Raw genomic sequence first — 23105 nt, 5'->3', positions numbered from 1 at the left:
TAATAATCTTGACCCTAACGAAACTATAACTTGACCCTAACGTCCACAGGTATCTTCATCCACCCCAATTGCCAGGACAACACGTTCTTCGCAAAGTGCGACCTAATCGTGAAGGCGAGATACTGCACGCACAAATACTACGCGAAATTCTGTTGTCGATCGTGTACCGAGGCCGGCCAGCTACCCTCGAGGGGGCCTCACCTGAGCACCTCGAGAAGGCGGCGAAGGTATATCATGAAAACGCTCGTCTAAACGTCGAACGGGGATGATTCGCGATAATCGTGACGAGCAACACGATCCGGCGAAACATCGACTGTCATCCAGAGGAGATATGGCGAAAGGAACGACGACGATTCGATGACACTTGTGAAAATTGTGTACCGCGATCATCGTGACGTTAATTCACTGCCAAAGCCTTAGAACGTCTATATACATAGATACGTTTAATATATATTAAGGAACAGCGAGACGGAGGGGTCGATGAAGGTCGACGATGAGGGTCCACGAGTTGGCGCGTGAATTCACTGTGGAGACGTTTGGCTACATTTGGTTACATTTTGGCAAATCAGAATTAATTTCTTGAGAGTTAAGACCTTGAGAGTTAAGTTCTTGAGAGTTAAGTTCTTAAGAGTTATTCTTAGAATTAAATCACTTGATTGATTGGTTGATTGATTGATTGAGTTTATAAGGGCCACTGCTATGATCATTGGCCCAAAACACTTGAGAGACCCATTTGCCTAACTGGCGATCTACCGTTCAAAATGGCGTACATCTGACCAGTTGTAGCTCTTGTATGCTCTTCGCGCGCCAACTCGTTGGAGGAGCGATTCCTTGGTTTATCGTCGTTGTTTCTTTCCAACGCCGTCGTCCGTATATATACGATCTGACGCTGAATCCTAGTCGGTCGAAGCCATATTAGGCGGGTTAATTACTGTCCTCGTGGGACGAGAGGAAGCTCGATCGAATCCTCGACACGATCGATACTTTCCGATTTTCTTTTTCCCTTCGTTTTTCTTTTTCCATCGACGATCATCGCTACTCGTCGCTGCGACTGCGTTTTATCTTGCATATACACACTTTGTACACTGTTTGGACATTTTTGGACATCTCTCAATTTTTATGTTTCGGTATTTTTGTGCTTTTGTGTCTTTGTATTTCTGCATTTTCATATTTTAATAATTTTAATAATTTTAATAATTTTAATAATTTTAATAATTTTAATAATTTCAATAATTTTAATAATTTTAATAATTTTAATAATTTTAATAATTTTAATAATTTCAATAATTATATATTTTAATTTCAATTCACAAATTGAAAATTTTTATATTACTTCAAAGTCTGAAATTTATGTATAAAAATGTCTAAATGTTCACATTTACTAATTCCTTTAATTTTTATATATTTTTGAATTTGGATATCATTCAACATCTACATTTCTTCATTTACAAATTCTTTTAAGTTACATATATTTTTTAATTTCAAACTTTATAAATGTCTACAGCTTTGAACTTTAATTTTCAAGGTTAATAAATGTTCAGGGTTAAAAATGTCCAAGATTAAAAAACCAAAAATGTTCAAATGTACTCATTAAACTTTGACAAATAACTCAACAGAAATATAAGGGTAAAATTGCAACCCTAACAAACTTCATAGTTAATCACCCTTAAAAACTAAATCATCATTGAGAAAATATATTTAGAATAAATAACGCAGTCGCAGTGCATTCATACAATTAGATTCATTAATTAATTAACCTCATGATTGATGACGAGAGTTTCACGAGACACGTCAGGGGAACAAACAAGTCGCTGTGAACTTCACGATTCTGCGTTTTCTCTTATATAGGACGCTTTCATGCCAGTAGCATTTCACCATTTCTTCTTCTTCTACTTTTTTTTCAACGAGAAAGAAAGAGGCGATCGAGGGAGAAACTTGTATCTATTTGTACGAAACATATACGCACGTTACGTTGTACAATATGAATAGTTTATTACGCAGTATGCCATTTATATACTCTATGATGATACCGTTGCTACTTATTCCTTATCGATACTCGAACGTATTGCCATAGCACGAATTACACTTCTTTGTCATGGTCGAAGCGTATGTGGAAACGATTGATACTCGTAAGGATGCAACGTTAGTTATTAGGAAATGTTTGTGAAATTTGGGTTTGTAATTGTGATTAGGGGTGGCAGTATATTTGATGTAACTAGATTTTTATTTGGGGTGATCTAAGTTACTTGTGGTGATTTGGGTAATGTGGAAATTTGGGAGATGAAGAATTTGGGGAAATGAGAACATTGGAGGATGAGAGTTTGGGGAGTGCAATATTTGGGGTAATCAAAATTTGGAGGAGGAATTTAAAAAATTTGAAATTTGGGGGATGAAGAATTTAGGAAATAGGAATTTAGGAAAGCGAAAATTCGTGAAATAGAAAATTTCAAGAAATGAGAAATTGGGGAATAAAAAATTTGGAAAATGAGACATTGAAAAATTAGAAATTTTGGGGGATGAAATTGGACAATTGAGAACATTAGAAATAAGTAATTTGGGAAATTGAAATTTTGAAAAATTATAAATATAAAAATTTAAAAATTCACGAATTGTACTATACATCTAGTTACGTCAAAAATAACTGCATTCGCTAAAATGTACTTCGTTGCATCCTCAACAAAATAAACTGCACTCGAGCAGTTTTCGAAATCGTATCGTGCGATCACATGGGCATATTAACGTGTTGCATTTATATATTTGTTCCTGAACATTTTACTCGTAATGTTAACTACGTACTGTTATTATATGTATACTGTATCATCTATCGTGAATCCTTGAACACGTTCGGGACTAAGAGCTATTAGTTAACCTCAAAAATAACCCTTTCTTTAAGGAATAATATTTAGATTCGATGTTGTAACCCAAGTAGAAAATGTTCACTTTTATTTTTTTATTTTAACTTGAAAATACATTTATTAATTTTATTTTTGTGTTGCAATCAAAATAGAAAACATTCACTATTTTTTTTTATTTTAACTTGAAAATACATTTATTAATTTTATTTTTGTGTTGCAACTTAAATAGTGAACACTGACTTTTATTTTTTAATTTTAACTTGAGAATACATTTATTAATTTTATTTTCACGTTATAACCAAAACAAAAGAGTTCTCTATTTTTTTTTAATTTTAACTTGAGAGTTACATTTATTAATTTTATTTTTATGTCGTAACCAAACTAGAAAACATCGACATTTATTTTTGTATTTAAACTTGAGAGTACATTCATTATTTTATATTCGTTGAAACGTTATCTTTAATTTGATAGATACTCGTATAAATTTTAAGAAAGTAATTTTAATCAGTAAGAGAGTTTGATATACATATCTGAAATGTAATAATTTATTCCTAGAAAAAAAGCTCTTAATCCAGAACGTCGATAAAAGTATCAGTAGTTGGTAGTGTATCAGAATTCCGAAGGGAAAGGTACCAAAAGCATTTATAATTATATAAATATAAATATATATATATATATATACATATATACATACACATATAAGCGTAAGTTTTACTCAATGATGGAAAGAATCCACGGAACCGTAGGAAAAGACATTCTTCTTTCGTCTGATCGTTTCAGTCACAGTAAATGACAGTGCCTTATTAGACGCCCTTCGAAAGCGTCGGGGAAAACGAGTGCTAACTAGAACAATTTACATACAGAAGTACTTGTGTTAGTGTAAATATCACGTAGTGTACGCGCGCTAAAAGAACAACAAATTCTATCGATACGTTCGATCGAACATTTGATAGTAACAACAAACACGAATAAAAAGAAACGAGTAAATTAATTGTGAACATTATTTAGAAACAATTGCGCTAAATTACGTGTGCGAATTCCTCCGATTTCGGCTGCTTTTTGTTCGTTCATCGTACAAAGAATCCTTCTTTTCTGATGTAATGTTTGAACGGTGATGGGAATGTTTTTGGATGGACAGTTTTTGGGTTTTGGGGCTTGGGGATTTGGAAATTGGGTTTATGGAGTTTTTAGAATTTTTGAGTTGACTTTTTCAATTTTTTTGTTTTTTATTTTATGGGTTTTCAAATTTTTGGTTTTTAGGTTTTCATATTTGGAAATTTACCGACTCTCAAATTTTCATATTTGGAACTTTACCAACTCTCAAGTTTTCAAATTTTTAAATTTACCAACTTTCAAATTTCCAAATTTTCAAATTTACCAATTCTCAAATTTCCAAATTTCTAAATTTACCAACTCTCAAATTTTCAAATTTCTAAATTCACCAATTCTCAAATTTTCAAATTTTTAAATCTACCAACTTTCAAATTTCCAAATTTTCAAATTTACCAATTCTCAAATTTCCAAATTTTCAAATTTACCAACTCTCAAATTTCCAAATTTTCAAATTTACCAATTCTCAAATTTTCATATTTCTAAATTCACTAATTCTCAAATTTCCAAATTTCTAAATTTACCAACTCTCAAATTTCCAAATTTCTAAATTTACCAACTCTCAAATTTTCAAGTTTTTAATTTTACCAACTCTCAAATTTTCAAATTTCTAATTTTACCATTTCCCAAATTTCCAAATTTCTGAATTTACCATTTCTCAAATTTCCAAATTTCTGAATTTACCATTTCTCAAGTTTCCAAATTTCTAAATTTACCAACTTTCAAATTTTCAAATTTCCACCTTAAAAATTTAATAAAACACCAAACTCAGAATTTAAAAATTTGACAATTTAATAAATTTTCAAACAGCACTAAAAATGTGCAAAAACAAAATTTCCAAAATTCCAGTTCCCAAAATCAAACAATTGTCTCCATAATAAACCCATCACTACGTTGGACGAGAAAAAAAAAGATATCGATAATCGTGACAATCACGGTACTGCTTTAAAACACGTGCATATCAACGGATGATAAATTCGACGTAGAACTTCAGTGTAAGATACTTTGTAAGTAGAACGTTCGTGGATCCTCTATATTTTTTAATGTATTTTTATCGAATCGGAGGAATATCGTGCGATTCGAAGAAAACGAAGCAGAAAGAAGAAAGGAAAGATCCTCCGTGCTCCCTTAGACGTGATCCAATTAGACACGATACGATTGTTTAGTAATTAACATTATATCTAGTGAACGTAGAAAATAGTTGGCATAGTTTACGAATGTAGAAACCAATCGATTTGATCGTAAATCGTATGTGTACGCATCTTTTAACCTTTACGTTGTTCAATTTATTTTTGCTGTTGTTATTGATTAGATTTTTTAGTTAATTGAGGGAAACTTTTTTTTGAGTTTATTTCATTTTTTGTTGTTAATGGGGTGGTAAGAGGATTTTGGAGGTTTTGGAGATATGGGAAATTTTGGGCATTTTGGAGATTTTGGAGATGTAAGAAGTTTTGGAGATTTTGGGGATTTTGGGGATTTTGGAGATTTTGGGGATTTTGGGGATTTTAGGGATTTTAGAGATTTTTGAGGTTTTGGTGCTATTGGATTTAGGACATTTCAAAGGAGTTAGAAATTTTGGAAATTCAAAATTAAGTTTGAGAATTGTAAAACTAGATGATTTTAAAATTTGGGGGTTTTAAAGTTTACAAGTTGAGAATTGGCAATTTAGAAATTTTTGATGTCCCAAATTTGTCTAAGATCCTAAAATTTCTGAAGCCTTAAAATTCGTAAAGTTCAAAAATTTCCTAAAATCCTATAATCCCCAAAGTTCTAAAATTTCCTAAGATCCCAAAACTTCTAAAATTCCAAAATTTCCTAAAATCCCCAAAGTTCTAAAACTTCCTAAGATCCTAAAACTTCTAAAATTCCAAAATTTTCTAAGATCCCAAAATTCCCAAAGTTTCAAAATTTCCTAAGATCCCAAAATCCCCAAAGTTCTAAAATTTCCTAAGAACCTAAAATTTCCAAAACCCCCAAATTTGTGTAAAATCCCAAAATTTCTGAATGAAAGAAAACCTTGATATTTCTATATTCGATAATATGTGTAATTAAATATAGCAGCGTAAAGGTTAAAAGAAAGAATGGAAGGGAAACAAGGTACACGTCGAACGTCAGTTCAGTAGATTCTCTCTATTCTATAGTAAATAATTTATATTTCTACCGTGTGATCTGAAGTCTGTACAATGGCCCGCCATCGCTTACCGTTACACTAGAGATGTATATAATTACCGCTGTTAACATACTATTCTGTTTACGACGTATCATATCGACGCTCCTTGTTCGTAGAAACGATCTTAATTCAACCATTAATTCAATCATTTCAAACAACACCTCTCGGGAGTCACTTAAACCTTTCACTACCAATACTTCACTAATTAGTTAAAATAATTTCACTAATATTTAAACACCCAAAATTTTGATGAATGAATATTTTTATCCATGACATACTCTTTGATCTGAAATTTAATTTTATCCCTTTATTTTTAATTTAAAAATTGAATAAGAATTATTTCATTAAACAAAAAAACCTTGATAAAAATTTTGAAATATTTTGTCAAAATAAAATAAATTGCAATGATGTAAATTATGAGACGTGCAATTTTATGTTTGATGTAGTACAAGGGTTAGATAAAATATTATTTAGTTTTTATTAGAAGTAACTGAATGTGCAATTTATTTATGTTTGACTAAATAACGAAGCTTGATAATATATTCTTTTATTATAACGCAATATATTTGCGGGAGAATGCAATGAAGGGTTAATGCACCCCTTAAATATTTAAGAGGTTGATGCACCCTTTAATCGAAATTAAATTAATAAAAATTAAAAATTCTAAATAAAATTAAAGTTTTTGATTCTCGAAGTATAAATCTTGAATAAAACGTGAATCTTCCATTATCTTTTTTAAAATTTATATATAAATGTTTTAATTTCAAGATGTTATCTAGATATTTCGAACGATATTAAAGATCGTTGCTACGAACACCGACGAAGGATTAAGCGTATGTTTACGAGACAAAAGAGTCGCCATAAAGCGAGAGGAAAGTGAATGATAAGCGATAAAAAGAAAACAACAAATAAATTAATCAATTTGTTCGTGTCTCCAGTGTATTATCTGTACGTGCATAGCTGATCGCGACAGCGCTAAAGATTTTAGTGAGTGTATTTGTAACTGTAAGTATCTTAGGCAATGATTAATATAATAATATATCTAATTATAAAATAAAGGTAGACGTAAAGTAATGCCACTATACAAACATTGTATGGACAATAATAATATATAAGATCCTTAAATATACGGTTAAACGATCTGCATGATTATTCTCTGTCGAGGACTGTTGTCTGCGACAAACCCAACGTGAAATTTTATCAGAAAATATCATTTAACAACAATAATTAATATTTATTAAATTATTGTGTCATACTTCGATTTCGAATCTTAATTTGAATTCGAATCTACATTAATACAATATTTAGTACTGTAACTAATATAATTACAATATTTTTAATTAATTAAATAACTCCACTTCTTTGGCTCTCTATGGAGTGTCGCATGAGGTATCGTTTGTGTTGCTCTTCGATGGTGACAGCCTTCTCGATTCTGTCTGTGGCGATTCTTTCTATTTGCGCAAACAATTCCGTGTGCACGGCGATGCATTTTCGAAAATCTCTACGTTCGAGACGATATACTTCGCACACTTCGATCGCTATTACGCTTGCTACTCTTCTTTGGTCGGGGACGAGGAGGGCCACCTCGCCGAAATGTGCTCCGTCCTCTAAGTGACAGATCTGTGAATCAATCAATATGTGAATTTAGGAATTTACGAATTTACAAATTCGAAATTTCTAAACTTTCAAATTTTCATATTTCCAACTTTACACTTTTCCAAATTGCTAAATTTTCCAATTTCTACATTTTCCAATTCCCGAACCCCCCAGTTTCCTCTTTCCCAGATTCCACAATCTCCCTATTTTCAAATTTCCAAATTTCAACATTCCCGAATTCCCAAATTTTCCAATTCCCACATTCCCGAATTTCCACTTTTCCAAATTCCTAAATTTTCCAATTCTCACATCTCCGAATTTCCACTTTTCCAAATTCCTAAATTTTCCAATTCTCACATCTCCGAATTTCCACTTTCCCAAATTTCTAAATTTCCCAGTTCCCAAATCCCCAAATTACCACTTTCCCAAATTTCTAAATTTTCTAATTCCTACATCCCCAAATTTCCACTTTCCCAAATTCTTAAATTTTCCAATTCCTACATCCCCAAATTTTCACTTTCCCAAATTCCTAAATTTTCCAATTCCCATATCCCCAAATTCCCACATCCCCCAATTCCCACATCCCCAAATCCCCATCCCCCCCAAATTCCCATATCTCCAAATTTCCACATCCCCAAATTCCCACATCTCCCAATTCCCATATCCCCCAATTCCCATATCCCCCAATTCCCATATCCCCCAATCCTCACCTCCCCAAATTTCCACATCCCCGAATTCCCACATCCCCAAATCCCCACCTCCCCAAATTCCCACATCCCCAAAATCCCACATCCCCAAATTCCCATCTCCCCAAATTCCCACCTTCCTAAATTGAAAATACCTCTTTCCCAGTCGGTGTTAAAATAGCCACAGTTCCAGCAGACAGAAAGAACATGCAATCTCCTTGCACCCCAGCTTTTACAATCACGTCGCTCGGTAAATACAGTTCGAATTTCAAGTTCCTCACGATAGATCTCAAAACATTTTTCGGCAGAGTTTGAAAAATAGCCACATTCTCGACCAAACGATGACACGATTGCAACGCGATTTCTTGACGTAGTTGTTCTAAGTTGTTATGAAAAATCATGTTATTAAATTCAGTATCAGTATTCCAAGATAAAATATATTACCAGATAAATTTTGTAATATGAGTTTCTCTCGGAAATAGCTGTTTCTGAATCGATAATAGTAGTAAGCTTGAAGACGATTTTTCATGTGAGCTGGTAACTGTTTTTGAATGGTATAAGCGATTACTTGATTCATTATTTCTTGAAACTTTGATTTGGATGCCCTTCTGCTGGCTTTTATGTGGATTAACATCACTGAAACAGTGTTATGTAGTTTTGTTTATTAAAAGGGAAATTAAAGTGTAAAGGAACAGCCAGACGAAGGTGTACAGGAACCAAACTATTATTGAGCTATTTAAAAAGCAAATAGATTATTAATATAATAGGTTAGGCCAGAGATTGAAGATTTGTTATGTCACCTATGATATAACATTCAAGGACTCGTCCGAGTATCATGAGAACAGAACTCAGTATCATATGTCCGTCTGCTTTAGGAACGTATTTTCCGTAACCACTGGCTGCCAGTTTCTCAACGACGATGAACAAGGCATATTGAAATCTGAAGGGTATCGTGTCGCTGTCTAATCCTATCATCCAACATTCTTCGCACTCCTGAAAGAAATTTGGGGGATAGGAATTTGAGGACATAGGTATTTGGGGAGGTGAGAATTTGGGGATGTGAGAATGTGGAGATGCAAGAATTTAGGGATGTGAGAATTTGGGGATGTGAGAATGTGGAGATGCAAGAATTTGGGGATGTGAGAATTTGGAGATGTGAGGATTTAGGAATGTGACAATTTGCACATGTGAGAATTTGAGGATGTGGGAATTTGGGGATGTGAGAATTTGGGAATGTGGGAATTTGGGGATGTGACAATTTGCACATGTGAGAATTTGGGGATGTGGGAATTTCCACATGTGAGAATTTGGAGATGTGGGGATTTGGGGATGTGGGAATTCCACATGTGAGAATTTGGGGATATGAGAATTTGGAGATGTGGGGATTTAGGGATGTGGGAAATTCCACATGTGAGAATTTGGGGATATGAGAATTTGGACATGTGGGAATTTGGGGATGTGACAATTTGTACATGTGAGAATTTGGGGATGTGGGAATTTCCACATGTGAGAATTTGGAGATGTGGGGATTTGGGGATGTGGGAATTTAGGGATATGAGAATTTTGAGATGTGAGGAATTAGGGATGTGACAATTTGCACGTGTGAGAATTTGGGGATGTGGGAATTTCCACATGTGAGAATTTGGGGATATGAGAATTTGGAGATGTGGGGATTTAAGGATGTGGGAATTTCCACATGTGAGCATTTGGGGATACGAGAATTTGGACATGTGGGAATTTGGGGATGTGACAATTTGCACGTATGAAAATTTCGGGAAATGAGAATTTGGAGATGTGGGAATTTGGACATGTGAGAATTTGGGGATGTAAGAATTTGGAAACATAAGGATTTGGGAATGTGGGAATTTGGGAAAACTTGAAAATCTAAAAATTCAGTCAAAATTTGTCTCACCTCAGCAGCAGACATAATAATATGCAGTTCTAACACTGGTATAAGATAACACAAACAGGAAGACCAGAACATCATATAAAATCCCAACATCAACGTGCTGAATGTTTCGTTATAAAAATGCATAACTTCGAAGTACTGTAATACAAATAAAAATCATTACTTGTAAACTAATTTTAATGTCATTGTGTACAGTATTGACTCGTCAAGTATTTGTTAAACGATTGATATTGAAGTCGTTATTTTCATTATTAAAGTAAAAATGTAGAAGTTAATGTTTCAAATTTGGTCTTACACTAAATAGTTCAAATATCTGTTGATTAACGTAGCCATAACGCGATATTTTTAATAAAGGTAGAAGATTCACTGCAATAACCCAGTGAGAAGAATGATGTCCTGGGATAGTACGCCATGGCATCGTTATGTGATCCCATGGCAACGAAGAGAGAACATCTGGTACAAAGTTACCCTGCACATATTGCCTGAATCATGTTATATGATATAAACAATTACTAAAGGAGTATTATTATAAATTCTTTAATAATAACAAATGAGAAATTGAATAATGAAATGAAGTTCTGATAAACAAAATTTAATTGAGAGAAAAAATCAGTAATGGAATAAAATTTAAATAAACAAGAAATTATGGTTGTAAGGTTCTTAAGTTCAAGCTTAAATTAAGTAGTAAAATTTTGATTGTACGATTAATTCAGTAATGAACCACAATTTAACTGAAGAAGAAATTAAGTTCTAAAAACTTGTTAAATTCAAGATAAAACATAATTATCTTGAATGCTATAAATAATACAATAAAGTTTAACTAAATGACATGCTGATTAAACAAACGAAGATGAGTTAAACAAAGTAAAGTTCAAATAAAGTTAAAATACTTGAGGATCTTCAAGGGTTCCAATTCCACTCGCATGTTAACATGGTCATTGTATCCTGTGATACAATTGAGAACAATATCTATCCAACAGAACGAGTAGATGAAAAAATTGAACTTGTCCAGTCGAACTTTATCGTGAGCCATTACAACAAAGCAAACCGAGAATGGTATCGTCAGGAAAGCGATCATAAATATCACTGTCATTACTACGTCCCAGACAAACCTGAAAATTTAATCGAGAACTACTTAAAGAAATAGTCGGTTCTAGTTATAATACAGTTCCGGATCATTGAATTACCACGTTAAAAAATTTTACTTTTATGATTTGATGGTTTTGGCTAGCTAATGGAAGATGGCTAGCTAACATCTTCTATAGTTACTTCCAATCGTATAATAACTTTACCTCCAGTAACTGAATGGATGAATGATCCACCAGTAGCTAAGAGCAGCATGTCTTCTTCTTTCAGCACCCACGGCTGCTAAACTGTGCATGTACATCATTGTTCTTGGTGTTTCTACATGGATTTCAAACATGTGCTGCCAAACATCGATGAATTTCAGGTCCTTGAAACTAGTAGCCCTAGTGATAGGAGACTTTTCTCTGAGGCGAAGTCCACATATGTGCTGCTTCATGATGATGTCTTCCTTTCTTGAGTTACTCTTTAATTATCCTTCAAATTTATAAGGGATAGGTTTCTTGAGTCGCGTGATTTGGAGCTTGGATTGGTGGATTGGTGGATTGGTGGATTGGCGGATTTATGGATTGGTGGATTGGTGGATTGGTGGATTGGTGGATTGGTGGATTGGTGGATTTATGGATTGGTGGATTGGTGGATTGGTGGATTGGTGGATTGGAGGATTGGTGGATTGGTGGATTGGTGGATTGGTGGATTGGTGGATTGGTGGATTGGTGGATTTATGGATTGGTGGATTGGTGGATTGGTGGATTGGTGGATTGGTGGATTGGTGGATTGGTGGATTGGTGGATTGGTGGATTGGTGGATTGGTGGATTGATGGATTAATGGATTGATGGATTGGTGGATTGGTGGATTGGTGGATTGGTGGATTGGTGGATTGGTGGATTGGTGGATTGGTGGATTGGTGGATTGGTGGATTGGTGGATTGGTGGATTGGTGGATTGGTGGATTGGTGGATTGGTGGATTGGTGGATTGGTGGATTGGTGGATTGGTGGATTTGTGAATTGGTGGATTAGTGGATTAGTGGATTGGTGGATTTGTGAATTTGTGGATTGGTGAATTAGTGGATTGGTGGATTTGTGGATTTGTGAATTGGTGGATTAGTGGATTGGTGGATTTGTGAATTTGTGGATTGGTGGATTTGTGGATTTGTGGATTAGTGGATTGGTGGATTTGTGAATTTGTGGATTGGTGAATTAGTGGATTGGTGGATTTGTGGATTTGTGAATTGGTGGATTAGTGGATTGGTGGATTTGTGAATTTGTGGATTGGTGGATTTGTGGATTTGTGGATTGGTGGATTTGTGAATTTGTGGATTGGTGAATTAGTGGATTGGTGGATTGGTAGATTGGTAGTTTTCTACACTTTTACATTTTCACATATCTACTTCTACACATATACACATTTCTACACTTCTAAATTGTTCTCCAACTTTACTGCTCTTTTCCTAAACACCATGTTCCTAAGTTTTGAAATTCAAGAACTTCGAAATTCTCACATTTCCAAATTTGCTTCTAAAAATAAACAATACAAAATATCTCGAATAGACAAATAAAAAATAGCACAAAAACTACTACACAAATAACCCTATAAATTTTTATTTCAACTGAAAACGCTATCTAACCATTCCTCCCACAAATTCAAACCATAACTCAAAATTCTTAACTCTTTAATTCTCCTTACCTTTACTATTACTTCCACTCTTACTCTTCCCTGTTGAAGTTGCATTAAAATCTTCTGAAATTATCTGAAATTAGAGGGGAAACATCTTGTAACATGTCCGAAATATTGAACAGTCGTTTATTAAAAAACTGTCGACGATAAAAAATATACCCAATCACGGCTCGTCATTATAATACGATGAACGTCTATGCGCTATAGTACATGTATACAAACGGGTGCGCTTTTTATCTTTTTCTTTTAATACTCCGTGCGTTAGCGTAACTGGATGACAATCTTTGGTTAATTTCCTGCGATTTTCGGCAAACGAACTGACATGGTTTGTGCGTGTATCGATCGCTCGAATCAACTCTCGTAATTGACGAAATAGAAGATCAGTGGCCGTAAAAGAAGCATCGATACTAGCGACTGCGTTGCAAACAATAAAATTTATTCATTCGCTTGAACCCTCCAATCCGTTTGGTTGTTCTTTAATGCACTTTTAAGTACTTGAGCAGATGTTTCGTTGAATATTTTCATCAAATTATTTGAAATTCTTAATGACGTTTCAAGTTGTTGCACATAAAATGATTTGGATGATTGTTAATTGTTTTTGGGGACTTTTGTTAATTATTTTTTGTTAGGTTATTTGTTCTTTTATTTTGGTAGATTATTATTAGGTTATTATTTTCTATGAAATTATTTGTTCATTATTTTTTGTTAATTTATTTATTCATTATTTTTTATGAATTTATTTGTTCATTAATTTTTTATGAATGTATTTTGTTCATAATTTTTTGTGAATTTTTTTGTGCATTATTTTCAATAAATTTATTTGTTCATTATTTTTTATTAATGTATGTTGTTCATAACTTTTTATGAATTTTTTTGTTCATTATTTTCTATGAATTTATTCGACTACTATTACGAATTTATTTACTGATTATTTTTAAGAAATTACTTAATTAATTTTTAGACAAGTATAACTGTACGGAAAATAATGAAAATGTACCTTCATCATGAAATGCATTTTATATCAATTATATTTTGTATTTAATTTTTTAAGTCAAAGTTAAAGTGTTTATTTTTATAAAAACTTGTGAGGTTAACCTTCATTGAATATTATATTAAATTATAACACTAATCAGGTTTATAATAATATTAAATGTTTATGCTAGTCTTCACTTTAAAATGTAGTATTTTTTAAATTTGTCATAGAAGTTTGGTTTGATTAATTGTAAATAATTTACGACAACTGACATTTCGCCATCTAGTCTTAACGTGTTCCTTCAAGCTTCAAACGTTGCATTCATGGCTGCCATTTTGTGGCAGATCATATTTCAAATATCTTCTTAATCATTCTTATATGAAACAACTTGATCTCCAATTTTGTTACAATTAAATTTTCACCGGTTAATTACTAGAATATCTAGAATACTGAAAGTCTATATTAAACACTAGAACTACCATTCTGATATAATCAAAATGATTTCAAGTTTCACATTTTACATGACAAAATTTCTGTCAAAATGACATACTTTATTTTCAATTTAAGTATTAATGAAATAGTTCTAGTGTCAAAACATTTTTAAATACAACTCGAAAATTAAATCCCAAATTCTCTAGTTTCACGACAAGTTTAACGTAAAATATCTAGGAACTTCTGACAAGTCTTTTCTAAAACCAAACAAACGAATAATGTTAAATTCACACGAATTTTAGTTACTTCGAAGGCAACCAGTTGGAGGGTCAAAGGGCTAGAAAATCGTGTACGTTAAAAAAATAACTACCCAGTTAATTTAACCTCAACTATCAGTCTTCCCGGATATTCCTGTTTTAATATATTCCCTAGTCGTTTAAAAAAATACGACGCTCGCGTCGTGGTTACAATAAAATTCGTATGGATTCGAGTCCCGATCGAATAAAGATCGATGCAATTTTCTAATAAACACGATCGATCTTTCCACGATCGTGATCGATCTCGTAGCTACAAAATCCAGCTATCATCTAATTGTAAGATCGATCCTCTTGCGTCGATCAACGATTACACAATATTGAACGTTTCGTTACGGTGACTTTCATCGTTACTAGTCTACTAGTACAAACATTGAGTCGTGTATATTTTAACAATCACTCTATCGAGGCCAGGGTATTATTCTGTCGTTTTTTATTTATCGGTTATACGTCTAAATAATCGTCGCGAGGTCATCTCGCGAGACAAGGCGATCATCGCTAGCTCTAATTTTTGGGAGATTGTTCTTCTTATGGTGGTCTCTGTTGGGGGAAATAGGTAATTTTAAATCTTCAAGTCTCTGAATTTCTACATCAGTAACTTGCAAAATCATTAATATCCAAATTTCTACATTGACAAATTCTTGTATCGCTATGTTATTACATATCAAACTCTTTACATCCCTCAATCTCTAGGTCTACAGATCCCTACACTCTCAAATTTCTATATTCACGAATACCTGTATTTATAAATTTCTAAATTCCCAAATTACTGCAAACCCAAATTTCTAAATGTTGAAATTCTCAAATTGTCAAATCTCCAAATTTGTAAATCCATACACCCCCAATCTCTAGGTCCTCACATTCTCATATTCCCAAATCCCACATGTGTCCATATCCCACATATCTCCAAATCCCACATGTGTCCATATCCCACATATCCCCAAATCCCACATGTGTCCATATCCCACATATTCCCAAATCCCACATATCCTCAAATCCCATATTCCCAAATCCCACATACCCCCAAATCCCACATATCCCCAAATCCCACATATCCCCAAATCCCACATGTGTCCATATCCCACATATCCAGAAATCCCACATATCTCCAAATCACACATGTGTCCATATCCCACATATCCCCAAATCTCATATGTGTCCATATCCCACATATTCTCAAATCCCATATCCCCAAATCCCACATGTCTTCATATCCCATATCCCCAAATCCCACATATCCCTAAATCCCACATGTCCTCATATCCCATATCCCCAAATCCCACATATCCTCAAATTCTCACTTCTCCAAATCCCATACCCCAAAACCTTCCTCTTGACATGTGTAGTCACAGTTCCTCAACAGTCCCCACATCGCCAATCGAAATTCATACCCCACCAAAATTCCCTTTCAACCATATTTCATAGTATTCAATCTCAGACATGAGTATGCACCATAACTCTCCCTCAACAAAGTACCCCACCACAATCGAACAATCCCATATCTCTGAATATCAATGCAACATCCACGGAGGCTACGACTGACAGTAAGTTTTCGGCCGACATTCACCGCTATATGGAACGATATGAAACGTACGAAATCGTTACAAAATCGTCTACAAACGACACATCCCACATACCCCATTATTCTCTACAACCTACTTCCTCGCAAGGTTTACGTGAGCTGATTATAATTCGCGTACATGCGACTCTAGAAAATCGTCATTGTCGGTTCTCCTTTAAAATACGTCATCGAAAATGAACGAACTCGCGCGAACGCTTTAAGGTAGATTTTTAAGAACACAATGTCGAACTTCAGTCCTGACGGACCATACATGGTACTTTGGTCAAACTCTTCACGTTCGATTGATCATCCGATCGGGAAGGATTTCCTTCTTCGACTCCACTCTTCACACGTCGATACCGAGCAGCTCTCTGCTGTCGGTTCTCGAGAGTCGACGACGTAAACTACGACGACGGAACTCCTTCCATCAGACCGACGCACGTTTCATGCGGATACTGGCAGAAGTCGAAGGAGGTCTGTATCCTTGGTATCCTTGGTCCAAAAGCTCGGAACTGGCGGGTCCCAGACACGTACACGAACACACGCTCACGCAGTCGTCGCTGTCGTGCACGATCGGTACGTGGCCGGCTAGTAACTTTCCGTTTACGGCGACCACCTCGCCGTCTAGGGTCAAAACGTGGTGCGAAGCGGGCTGCAACTCGTTGTCGTCCCGACGTGCGTCTCCCGTGTTCCTTTTTTACAGAAAATTCAATTATTATTTACTGACATACTTGCATTATAATCTTAGTAATGATGTAAGTAATGTACAGGGTGTCTCACAATTAGAGTGGGTCCCTGAAATGGAAAGGTAGCTGAAGTGATTCCGAATAAGATTTCCCTTTACAAAAATGCGGTTTGAAGCTTCGTTTTTGAATTGTTAAGGAAAAACGCGGACCAATCAGAGCGCGAGGTTCACGCATGCGCAGACGCGAGAACGGCAGCTTCGGATAACGCGTAGTAATCCAGCGTGTGGATATCCAACGCGTAGTAATCCAGCGCGTAGATATTCAACGCGTAGTAAACCAACGCGTAGTAATGCGACGCTTGGTAATCCTATGTGTTATAATCCAACGCATAGTAATCCAACGCGTAGTAGTCCAGCGTGTGGATATCCAACGAGTAGTAATCCAGCGCGTAGTAATCCAACGCGTAGTAATGCGACGCTTGGTAATCCTATGTGTCATAATCCAACGCATAGTAATCCAACGCGTAGTAGTCCAGCGTGTGAATATCCAACGCGTAGTAATCCAGCGCGTAGATATTCAACGCGTAGTAATCCAACGCGTAGTAATGCGACGCTTGGTAATCCTATGTGTTATAATCCAACGCATAGTAATCCAACGCGTAGTAGTCCAGCGTGTGGATATCCAACGCGTAGTAATCCAGCGCGTGAATATTCAACGCGTAGTGATCCAACGCGTAGGAATCTAACGCGTGGGTATCTAACACGTAGTTAACCAAGGCGTAGTAATCCAGTGCGTAATAATCCAACGCGTGGTAATCTAACGCGTGGTAATCCAACGCGTAATAATCCAGCGTGTGGATATCCAACACGTAGTGATCCAGCGCGTAGATATTCAACGCGTAATAATCCAACACGTAGGAATCTAACGCATGGTAATCTAACGCGTACAATACGCGTGTGAGAGTATGAGGTATACTCACATCGTCATGAAACGAAGTACGAGCAAATTTATGCTGGCAGCAACAACGGCCAGTCCAAATAGGATGAAGACTAAACTTAAGGCCACGTATCCTGGTTTGTTGGAAAGTGCATGGTCATTCTGCAAAGACGTATAAAATACCATTATGTACGTGAAGTGTATTTTATGTATACTGAAATTTCATATGTAATTATTTATTATGCATATTGCATTTTGATATGCAATTATACATTATGCATAATTTTATGTGCAATTGTTCGTTATTCATACTAAATTTTTATATGCAGTTATTCATGGTGCATATTACATTTCTACATACATGCAATTATGCATGGACATTTTTAAATGCAATTTATTATGCATATTGCACCAGAAAATGTATTATGCAAAATCAAGATATATAATTAATAATAATTTTTATTTATCTAAAAATTGCATTATTAAATATTCTTTTTGAAAAGCATGTTTAAAATTTGATTAATCCTAAATTTCATTACTTAAAAGTTTCTCGTTTCAACATAATAAAGATTCCAAGGGTAAATACCTGAAGAGCGACGTAATCACCGAAACCAATGGTGGTCAACGTCACGAAGCAGTAATAGAAGCTGTCAAAGTAGCTCCAACCCTCGTAACGCGAAAATACGGCAGCACCGGTAGTAATAATTATGCTAGACAACATCCCCGTAGCAAGCATCAGATTCATTTCCGTCGCTTCGGTTTTCTGGCAACGTAAATACGTTTTGGCTCGTTTGATCACCACCGATGCGAACTTGTTCAAACGTTCACCGATACTTTGGAACATGACCAAACCCAGAGGAATGCCGACCATGGCATACGCCATGCAAAATGCTTTTCCTCCTATGGTTACTGGAGTCGAATGTCCGTATCCTGTAAATATTGATTAATTACTGACATTCTGTAAAACGTCGATTATTCAGACGTGAAAGTTTATTATGTTCACTCGGAAGTTTTTAAAAAATTTGAAATATAGAGTATGTGATATTAGTATTGGATTATTATAAGTAATTCAATTTTGAGGTGTACATCAAAGTAAGGTGTAGAAAGGTTGATGAGTAAAGTATTGGAATTGACATACAGGATTCTGTTTCTGAATTATTTAGATGACGTTTAGTTTAGACGTTCAGTAGGTAATATAACGAGTGGTTACGTTGGAATGTAGCAATTTGATGCTTGGGAATAACACATATGATGAATTAACGTACGAGAGTAACACGTATGATGGTGTGAGGCGTGGGAATACCGCGTGTGGGGATATAACGCTTATAGAATACAATGTGTAGGAATATAACTCGTGGGAATACAACGCTTGGCATATCAAGGCTTAGAGATTATAATACGTAGGAATACAACGCGTAGGAACACAGCCTTTGGGCACAAAACGCGTGCGATCTGCACGTGGAGAGATTACTGGGGGCAAGAACACAACGCGTAGAGATTACAACGCGTAGGAACACAACGCATAGAAATACAACTTGTGGGAACGCAACGCATAGAAATACAACTTGTGGGAATGCAACGCGTGGGATCTCAACGCGTAGAGAGTGCAACGCGCATGGGAATACAACGCGTGGGATCTCAACGCGTAGAGTGCAGCGCGCATGGGAACACAACGCGCGGGATCTCAACGCGTAGAGAGTGCAGCGCGCATGGGAACACACCACGTGGGATCTCAACGGGTAAAGAGTACAGCGCGCATGGGAACACAATGCGTGGGATCTCAATGCGTAGAGAGTGCAGCGCGCATGGAAACACGACGCGTGGGATCTCAATGCGTAGAGAATGCAGCGCGCATGGGAACACAACGCATGGGATCTCAACGCGTAGAGAGTGCAGCGCGCATGGGAACACAACGCGTGGGATTTCAACACGTAGAGAGTGCAACGCGCATGGGAACACAGCGCGTGGGATCTCACCGCGTAGACAGTACAGTGCGCATTGGGACACAACGCGTGAGATCTCAACGCGGAGAAATTACGACGCATAAAAATACAACGCGCAGACACACAACGCGTGGAAATTGAACGTGTAGGAACACAATGCTTAAAGATTACAACCCGTAGGAATACAATGCGTAGAAGCACAACGCTTAGAAACACAACGCGTAGGAACTCAACGCATAGAGAGTACAACGCTTAGGAACACAACGCACAGGAACACAAAACTTAGAAATATCACATAGAACTGCAACGCAGAGAAATTCAACACATAAAGAATAAAAGACGTAGGAACACAACGCATAAAAACACAACATCTAAAAATGCAACGCATAAGAACGCAACACGTGGCGATATAACACACAGAAACACAATGCCCAACACAAAATAATTCCCTCCATAAATCTCCATAAATAAACCTTCAATCTTCCCCTACTTCCATAACTATTTCCAAGCTATTTAAATAGCAAGGCCACTTGGTATCGATTACATGTGATATATTTAACGTAACTAGTTGGCTAATGGTCTCTAAAACGCCATGTTGAATAAAACACTCAGATAAAAGGCAGAAAGAGCATTGTTTACCTATCATTGCGAGCACAAGCGTCGCGAAATAAAAGGCACCAGCGAATTTCCACTGTGGACCCGCTTTATGTGGCTTATTCTCAATGATAACGATCTCCAGCATCCTGTAATCTTCCTGCGTGATGTTATACTTCTTTATCATATTTCGCCGAACCTCTGAAAACAAATTCCACAATTTTTACAAATTTTGTGATGTTGAAAAATAAATTGGACTTGTGCTAAATTTTGGATGAGACTTTCATAGGTCCATGTTGTACATTTTATGAAACACTTAGGCAAATGTATAAATATTTTTTGAAATCGTTACAGAAGACACGTTAAAGTATACTAAGGCAGATTTCGATGTAAGGAAATATACAAAATGACATGTAGTTTCAGATGTTTTTGGACTTGTATCAAGCTTGCAGAGTGTGTCACAATGTTTACGAAACGGTAGACAACAAAAACACTGTGCAAAATTGAAAAACTCGTCATGTCATGAAATTTTGTGACAGATGTTGTTGCTAACCAGTTGATCGCTATTAGACTATCACTAGATTATTAGATCCCTATGACATCGCTATTAGTTCGAATAGAAAACTATTAGTAGAAATGAGTACTCACCGGAGAGAAACTCCCAGCGTTTCCTCTCGGTATTCGACTCCAGTGCGTCGAAAACGGCGGCTCCGATCAGCAAGTAAGTAAACGTGCACACGACCAGGGACAAGGTCCTGACATTCTGCCTCTTCATCTTCGCGGGGTGCGGCAGCCACGTAAATCGTTGCCGAGAAATCGGTATCGGTCTCGTTCGTTCAGCCGCACGTACCGCCGATCACTTCCGTCAGATCACACGCGACGAGAGATCGGCGACATTTTCGCATGTCGGCAAATCGCGCTATCGATCGTTCGACGACATGGCACGGGAACGTTCGTGGAAAACGTACCGGACGCGTGTACGAAAAGCAGCAGGCAGACGCTTCGACGCTCGACGTCGTCGGCAACACCGGATGATGAAGTATTGATCCGACGCCGGGCGGCGGGATAAGCGCCATGGAAACGCGGCCGGTGGTTCCTGTGCGGTTCGACCGGCCTCGCTATCGGTAAGAAGACGCGTTGAAGATAAACGTGTCGCTGCTGATAAACGGTTTCGATGAAATTGTTGTGTGCTGATAACTGTTATCGGCTGATGCAAGTTTTTCGTGGTTGCATAGAATATCTGGAATTTAAGAAGATTTTCGTCTAGGGATATTTTGGGTTTGGGACATCATTTTCTGTGATTTTGTAGTTCTAGGGATATTTTGATGTTTGGGAACTTGAGGTCTAAAAATACTTAAATTTCAAGATTTTTAAATTTCAAAATTTTTAAATTTAGGAATTTGGAAATTGAAAGATTCAGAAGTCTGGGGAATTGAAAATTCCCTAGGAATCTAGGGAACTGGGGATCAAGAGAATCGACGATCTAGGGAATTTTAGGTTTATAGGAGATGGGATCTAGAAGATTTGGAATTTAGAGTGTGATGAGGATACCTGGAATCTAGGGATTTTGTGATCTAGAAAATTGGGGATCTAGGAAATTTTTAATTCAGAAAATTTTCCAATTAAAGAATATGGAATCTAGGGAATTTATTATGGACTAAATTTTTCACCTTGAAAACTTAGAATCTGGGGAATCTGAATTCTAGGGATTCTGAGATCTAGGGAATTTGGGATTCAGGATATATGCGATCTAGGGAATTTGAGATCTAGGAAATCTGCAATCTAGGGAATTTCGAATCCAGGAGATCTGTGATCTAGGGAATTTAATGTGTAGGGAATCTTGAATCTAAGGAATTTTTAAATTGAAATCGCTGTATTATAAAAAACTTGAGATATAAGGAATCTTGAATCTAGGGATTCTGGGGTCTAGGGAATTTTTGATCCAGTAAAAAAATCTAGGGAATTCTTAACTTGAAAAATCTGCGATAAAACTTGAGATTGTAGAAATGAATCTAGGGATTCTGAAACTTAGGGGTTCTGAAATATAGGTAATCTAAGGATTTAAAAGTATGTAAATATATCACACATTTGAAACCCACTTTTACAGTAAATATAAAAAAAAATGTATTTCATCGTTTATCACTGGATTTTTAAGGAAAAATATTACATTTAAGAGGATTTATTCGAAGCTTTACCTCTTCACGTATTTTTACCAAATATTTTCTCTGCCAAAAATTTGCATAGTCTACGCGTTCTACCTTCCTGTGCGATGTACGTATACAGGAAAAGCGTATACTCGTAAATTTAAAAAAGATTTATTTTAATTTATGAATACTTCTTATATTTTTGTAAGTTATTCGGTTTCGTCCATTCTTCGTAATTTATTCCGTTCCTTCACGTAGACAGATTGTTTAATATTAGGTGACATTCAATTTTCTTTCGATCAATTTTAACCTGGCGAATATTTAACAGAATTTTGAAAGACAACATTGAATACCTACCGCAAAAACTTAATATCACTTTTTGAGTTTAGTTGTAAAATGAAAACCGAGGTTCGTTTAACTAATTGAACGATACA

The 23105-nt window shown here is 35.8% G+C and overlaps 3 protein-coding genes across 7 annotated transcripts in view; 1 reads left to right on the top strand and 2 right to left on the bottom strand.

Annotated features, from left to right (window-relative positions):
- Ppn (proteoglycan-like sulfated glycoprotein papilin) overlaps positions 1-7277 on the top strand; it is a 185354-nt gene extending 178077 nt beyond the window's left edge. For all 5 annotated transcript variants that reach the window (XM_076536700.1, XM_076536699.1, XM_076536696.1 and 2 more), the window contains one exon: positions 50-7277. In XM_076536700.1, coding sequence (XP_076392815.1) covers positions 50-252 — 203 coding nt within the window. In that variant the 3' untranslated portion in view covers positions 253-7277. The remainder of the gene's footprint in view (positions 1-49) is intronic.
- Positions 7278-7391: 114 nt separating this feature from the next.
- On the bottom strand, positions 7392-13369 carry LOC100880142 (potassium/sodium hyperpolarization-activated cyclic nucleotide-gated channel 4). Its single transcript, XM_076536701.1, has 10 exons — positions 13248-13369; positions 13098-13161; positions 11619-11886; positions 11217-11438; positions 10622-10808; positions 10330-10464; positions 9218-9410; positions 8862-9053; positions 8573-8796; positions 7392-7755 (listed from the first exon to the last, which is right to left on the bottom strand). The coding sequence occupies exons 3-10, from the start codon at positions 11846-11848 to the stop codon at positions 7480-7482; spliced, it is 1659 nt and encodes a 552-aa protein (XP_076392816.1). The 5' UTR covers positions 11849-11886; positions 13098-13161; positions 13248-13369; the 3' UTR covers positions 7392-7479.
- Task7 (TWIK-related acid-sensitive K[+] channel 7) lies at positions 13199-21629 on the bottom strand. Its single transcript, XM_003701816.3, has 5 exons — positions 21176-21629; positions 20573-20728; positions 18577-18920; positions 18034-18152; positions 13199-17060 (listed from the first exon to the last, which is right to left on the bottom strand). The coding sequence occupies exons 1-5, from the start codon at positions 21300-21302 to the stop codon at positions 16796-16798; spliced, it is 1011 nt and encodes a 336-aa protein (XP_003701864.1). The 5' UTR covers positions 21303-21629; the 3' UTR covers positions 13199-16795.
- Between the last annotated feature and the right edge of the window lie 1476 nt (positions 21630-23105).

The sequence above is a fragment of the Megachile rotundata genome, chromosome 10, assembly GCF_050947335.1.
Source record: "Megachile rotundata isolate GNS110a chromosome 10, iyMegRotu1, whole genome shotgun sequence".
NCBI classification, from domain to species: Eukaryota; Metazoa; Arthropoda; class Insecta; order Hymenoptera; family Megachilidae; genus Megachile; species Megachile rotundata.
Note: the sequence above shows the minus strand (reverse complement) of the source record. Positions and strands in the feature narration are given on the sequence as shown.